The sequence below is a fragment of the Monoraphidium neglectum genome (genome assembly GCF_000611645.1).
Source record: "Monoraphidium neglectum strain SAG 48.87 unplaced genomic scaffold scaffold03608, whole genome shotgun sequence".
In the NCBI taxonomy this organism is placed as follows: domain Eukaryota; kingdom Viridiplantae; phylum Chlorophyta; class Chlorophyceae; order Sphaeropleales; family Selenastraceae; genus Monoraphidium; species Monoraphidium neglectum.
The window spans coordinates 1-6,006 of NW_014010021.1; the positions used below are offsets into that span (position 1 = coordinate 1).

The window sequence follows — 6,006 nt, forward strand, 5'->3', positions numbered from 1 at the left end:
TTTGCGCTTGTCTCCTGTTGTTGTTTCACACCGGTTGGTCACAGTGGCGGGAGGAGTCTAGCTAGCCTAGACGATTGTAACAAAGCAAAGAAAGATTTCTACGCGGTCTTGCAAGGGGGGCGTTACTTGCCGCACCCGCCCGACTACGGCCCCACCACCCCTGTATCCGCCGCTGCCGGCACGGGGGTGGAGAGGCCCCAGGGCCCAGGGCCAGGCATGTCTCCGGGGTGTGTGCAGTGCGCCCTCATTGCTCTGTTTGTATATCTGCAGCTTTATCTTGGCTTGTTTGGTGTTACGTGTGTTGCCGCCTGCCTTGGGCGACTAGCTTGTGCTTAAAGCCCTGTTGTTGTTTCACACCGGTTGGTCACAGTGGCGGGAGGAGTCTAGCTGGCCTAGACGATTGTAACAGAGCAAAGCAAATTTTCATTCGGTGCGGCGGTGGCGGTGGCCGAGCTACGGGCAGACGCGGAAGCGCGGCAGGATTTCGTACGGCAGGAGGCGGGTGGGGGGCAGCAGCAGCAGCAGCAGCAGCAGCAGCAGCAGCAGCAGCAGCAGGAGCAGGAGCAGCAGCAGCAGCAGCGGCGGCGGCAGCGGCAGCAGCGGCAGCAGCAGCAGCAGCAGCAGCAGCAGCAGCAGCAGCAGCAGCAGCAGCAGCAGCAGCAGCAGCAGCAGCAGCAGAGACTACACCACCAGTGTCGCTGCGGTGCGGGCAAGCAGCTCGGCCCTGCAGCCATGCAGGTAGGTCAGCGGGCTGCGGTATGCGGAGGCGACCCGCTCACTGGGCCTCGCCTTCTGCAACGGCCCCGCGGCAGTGGACTGGCCGGCGCGCATGACGGAGGTGCGGCGCCGCTGCAAGAAGCTAGCGGCAAGCCACTCTGGATGTTTGGTCGGGGCATCGGGTCGGCTGGCTACGCGGTCAGCACGCACGATCCTTTACCATGCTGAGTTCAGCGGCATGCCCCATCGGGTGTGTGGCCAAACAGCGGTCGAGAGGAAGCTGCAGCGAGCAGTCGCGCGTCTTGTCGTTCACGGGGCAGCGCGTGAGGACCAGGCGCCGCGCCGGTTCGCAAGCTTTGCAGCAGACCTTCTCGCAGACAGCCCCAAGGCGGGCGGCTTCGGCAGCACGGTGCTGCCGCTGGAAACGCACGTGCTCGGCCGCTGGGCCAAGTGGGGGGCGCGCACGGCTTCCTGGTGGGCAGCGACGAAACCATGTGGGTACGTACGCCTGGGCCACGCCGTGCTGCAAATAAAGCGCCTCGCCGCCGGCTTTGCCGCCCCCTCTGGCCCTGTTGGAAGCCGACTGCGTGTGCTGCCGCCGCCGTTGGCGCGCATGCAGGCTGGCCTGGTTGCGCTGGGCCCCCTGCACCACCCGCCGTTGTCCGTGGCACCGGGGAACTGGTGCTACTTTGTTTTACCCCCTGCGGCGCATCACCACAGCCCGGCTGCCAGTCAGCGCTCTGGAAGACGAGCCGCCCAGCAGGGACGTGCTGTTGGACCCAGGTGAAACATCGGCGATGGCGGGCGCTAAGCGGGCTGTGGCGCTGGCCGCCGCCGAGGCTGGCCATTTCGGCCCTGAGGTGGCGGCGGCAGCGTGGGCGTCGGCGCTGCCGGCGCGAAGCCGCCCCTTCGTTGGGGACCCTGGCGGCCAGGGCCGGGCGGAGCCGCTGGCCGCGGCTTTCCCCTGCCTCGCCTTGGCGGGAAACAAACGCCGCCTGCAGACGGTCGGGGATCTGCTGTCGGCGCTGTCGGCGCGGGAAACCGTCGATGCCCGCAGGGAGAATCGGCGGCTGAGACCAACATACAGCAAATCAGATTGGGGCGTATGCGCAGGGCCAGCAGCGACGACAGCAACAACATCAGCAACAGCAGCAACAACGGCAGCAGCTGCAACGCACGGCAATGGCGGCAGCAGCAACAGCGGCAACAGCAGGCAGGGGCAGCAGCAGGTAGGGGCAGCAGCGGCAGCAGCGCAGCAGCGGCAGCAGCAGCACCAGGGGGGACGAGCAGCATAGCAACTAGCCAAGAAGCGGTGCCCCTGAATGGGGCAAACCTATCCGTGACCAGCCTCTGCTGGACTGGCGTGCAGACCCAGACTGCGCAAGGTCGGCCCCGAGGACGCGCCACACACGGCCGCTCGAGATCCGAGGGAATTGGCCCTCTTGCAGCCCTGGCGTCAGTCGGTGCTGCTCCGGCAGCAGGCGCCAAGCACAGCGGGGCTTGCTTGTTACGAGAGGTTTTGTTGTTCTCGCGTTGTGTTCAAACTTGCCTTGTCCTCACCGTATTTCAGCTTGTTTCCACCAGTGATGTCACGTTTTGCTGCTCCACCTTTCCACGCTGCTCTTCTGTTTGCACCTTTTTGCAGGTAGGGCTTGCTTTGCACGCCGGCCCCGCCCAACCGCGGCCCCACCACCCATGCGCCGCCCGCCCCCAGCAGAGCAGGGGTGTGTGGCAGGGCCCCCGGGCAAGCCACCCTGCAAAGTCACACCCTTGCTGTCATGGGGCTGCGGCGGGGGGCCGGGGCGTGGCCCACGGGCCGCGAGCCCATGGGCTGCGCCACCGTCGCAGCAGGCGGCCAAACCTGCGGTGCGTGTGCCTTGGAGAGGCCCCAGGGCCCATGGCCAGGCATGTCTCCTGGGTGTGTGCTGGCACGCCTGGCCAGCGGCCCCTGGCAGCGGGCGCCCTGCTCAGCCTGCGCAGCGTGCACGTGTGCCGCCGACGGCTGAGCCAGTCGACACAGGACGACGTGCGGCTAGCACGAGTGTGCAGCTGGGGCTGTGCTTGCGTGCGGTTTCATTGCTTTGTCTCTACATCTTACACCTTTTGATCAGTGACGCACCTGCCGTCGTCGGTGGTTTGACGCCGCTGCCACTGGGCGGCCTTTTGGTAGTGACCCATTCATATTTCAAACCGATTGGTCATGGTGGCAGAGGAGTCTGGCTGGCCTCGACAATTGTAACACACCACAGCAATTCAACATCTGCATGCGTTGCAGCTGGCCGCTACACGTCTGATGCGCTCAACATGAATGTTGCGGGGCACAGGGTGAAGCAAAGCACAAGTCGAAGCGAATCGCCGAGCGCAGCTGATCGCAGGGCGATGCAAAGCGAAGAGCGGGGCAGGGCGCAGCGTGGGTGATGCAAAGCGCAGAGCAAAGCACAACGATGGGCGAAGCAAAGCGCCTGGCGAAACAAAAAGAAGCGCAGAGTGGTGCAAATTGCAGAGCAAAGCCAAGCGCAGGGCACAGCAGAGCGAAGCAAAGCACAGAGCAAAAGAGAGCACTGAGCAAAGCAAAGGGCCGGGGAATAGAGAGCGCTGAGCGAAGCAACGCCAAGCGCAGAGCATTGTGAAGCGCACGGCAAACTGGAGTGAACTGCAAAGCAAAGAGCAGAGCAAAGTCAAGCGCACAGCAACACAAGGCGTAGCACACGCGAGACGATGCCAAGCAAAGCCGGCCGAGCAATGCAGCACAGCGCTGCGCAACGCAACACAACGCAACGCCACAAAAGCAGATCGGTCCAATCAGCGCAGCGCCATCGCCAACGCCTGTACAGTATTCCTTTGAACGCTGCAATCCACTGGCCTTTCAAAGCAGCCTGTTGCTGAGGAGCCCCCCCACAGCAGCGAGTTGCGTAGATGGCCGGCAGGCTGTACACACGGCGGACGGCGCTGAGGAGGAACCACAGTCGCCTGCCACACAACAGTGTGCTGCCAGCTCCACACGCCACTAGTCCGGCACCAAACGTGTACCGGCGCGTCTGTTTGCCACACGTGCCCCAAGACGACGCCACACCCCACGTGTGCATGTGTTCAAGAGCGGAGTCAGCAGTGTCAAGGGCAAGGGGCAATCAGCGCAGGCGTTGGCGGAGCATCGGGTACGCACCCACTCTAAAATATCACATCGCAGCGGTGATACATGAGTTGCACATACGTCCTCTCGCGGTTACTCGCTAGGGGACTTGTCACCGGACCCAAGACAAGCTTGGCCCACGGACGGACACCCCGTAACAACGGGCCTGAAGTGTCGCTTTCAGGCTCAGCAGCTGTTGAAGAAGCAGCTGTTGCAGAAGTGGTCGGTTCCCTGTTTCACGGTGTTACAAAAGCCAGAGGTATTGGTTTGTGCCCGCGGGCGCACCGCTCGCCGCCTTGGCCGGAAGTCTCGTATCCAGGTCACACTAGAAGTTTGCGAAGGCGCGGGGGCTGCTGCCAACGAGGAGGGGCAGATCACCAAGAGGTCCCCATCGTGCGGCAGCATGGCGCTCCCGGCGTGGTGGAGCTCGGGTGAGCATGTCAAACTGCATGCCGAAGCGCCCGCGAAGGCCCCAGGATGCGGCGCAGCCGGCATGCGCGCACGACCCGGCGTCAACACGCATCGCCGATGTGCATGCGTAGTCACGGGTTCCGCCCCGCGCTTCAGCCAGGGCCGCCGCCCCCGCGCGGCCCCCGGCCGCCTCACACGCGCCCCGACGCCCCGCGCACGCCCGACGCGCCCCCGCAGACCTGCCCGACCTCGTGTCGCGCCGCGACAGCATGCCCAGCGTCGACCGCTGGCAGACGTCGTACGTGCGCTACAAGACGCAGCCCGAGGCGTACGTCTGCCAGGCCGGCTGGGAGCTCGCGACCAGCCGCAAGTTCGCGGAGAAGCTCGCGCAGGAGGAGAGCGCGTTCACGGAGGACACGCTCCTGTACAATGGCCTCGCGCCCTGCAAGGTTTCGCTGCGCATAGTGGACGCGCCGGCAGAGTACGCGGTGCCGGTCAAACAGGACAGGTGCGCGGCGCATGCGCTCCCTCATGCGCGCATGGGCGCGGCGCGGCGCTGCGCCGCTTTTTGGGGCGCGGCGGGCACTCAGGCTTGGTGCGGCGGCGCCCTCGGCGGCGGGCCGGGCCCTCCGCCAGCTGGCAGCATGCCTGCTGGGACGCGCGGCAGCGCCGCGCGGCTTTGCGGCGGCCGGCCCTGCGCTCGCACACGGCCCGCGCCCCTCTTTGCGGCGCCACGGCGGCGCAGGGCTGGCATCCCCTGAACTGCCCAGCGGCGCGCCCCTCGGCGGCCCTGGCCCCAGGCGCCAACCCCAGCACACTCCCAACCCGTCGCACCCAACCGCCCTCCCTCCCTGGCCCCCCTCATCAACCAGGCGCCTGACCCCCAACTTCAAGGTGCGGGTGGACGTCCAGTTCCAGGACCGCTGCAGCTTCCCGCTGACCCTCAAGGCTTACATAATCAGCCAGCAGGAGAAGGACAGCGTCCCGGAGTGGGTGCCAGAGGACTTCCTGGACCCGGACGCCCCGCCGGTGAGGGGGCTGGAGGTGGATTGTGTGTGTGTGTGTGTGTGTGTGTGGGTGTGTGTGTGCGCGCGCGCGCGCACGCGTGCGCGCACACGATCTTGCGTGTGAGTGTGCGTGTGGGCGTGTGAGAGGGAGCGACAAAGAGAGCGTGTGTGTGTATGTATTTGTGTGTGTGTGTGTGTGTGTGTGTGCGCGTGCGTGCGCGTACATGCGCGCCCGTGGTTGGGGTGGTAGTGGGGAAGCGGGTGACCTGCGTGGGCTGTCGCAACGCTGGGCATGTGTTCGCAGCAGGCCAGGGGCGCTGGCGCTGGCGCTGGCGCGGGGTGCAGCAGGCACGCCTGTACGCCTGCAGCAGCCGCGGCAGGCGGCCGCGCCGGGCGCCGGCGGCACGGAGCTGCGGCCGCCCCGTCGGCGGCGTGGCGCTGTCACCTTCTGCCCCCCCTCCGCGGTGGCGCTCATTGCTGCGCACCCCCCCCTCCCCTGTCGCTCCCCCTGTCGCAGCGCAAGCCCATCACGGAGCTGAAAGGCAACGTGTGCGTGACCCACAACTTTGACGGCTCCGCGGAGGACCACGTGGGTGGCCTTGTGGGGTGTGTGTGTCCGTGAGAGGGCCGGGACGTTTTAAGAGCCCTCGCTTCCCTGCATGCGCGACGGGCCTGGGGCCAAACGCTCGGCGGGCGGCCGCGGCGGCTCAGGCCGCTCACATCCTATGCCAGGCACCAAAC

The 6,006-nt window shown here is 66.1% G+C and overlaps 2 protein-coding genes across 2 annotated transcripts; both read left to right on the top strand.

The window, feature by feature from the left end:
• Window positions 1–1,453: 1,453 nt before the first annotated feature.
• On the top strand, window positions 1,454–2,012 carry MNEG_13072 (hypothetical protein; the record flags this gene model as incomplete). Its single annotated transcript, XM_014038455.1, has 1 exon — window positions 1,454–2,012. A coding segment is annotated over one exon (559 nt), but the record flags the coding sequence as incomplete, so codon positions are not given.
• A 2,238-nt stretch (window positions 2,013–4,250) lies between these two features.
• Window positions 4,251–5,887, top strand: MNEG_13073 (hypothetical protein; the record flags this gene model as incomplete). The annotated part of the gene is made up of 5 exons (XM_014038456.1): window positions 4,251–4,278; window positions 4,496–4,766; window positions 5,131–5,287; window positions 5,634–5,729; window positions 5,783–5,887. 5 exons carry the CDS (start codon window positions 4,251–4,253, stop codon window positions 5,885–5,887), a joined length of 657 nt encoding a protein of 218 aa, XP_013893910.1.
• Between the last annotated feature and the right edge of the window lie 119 nt (window positions 5,888–6,006).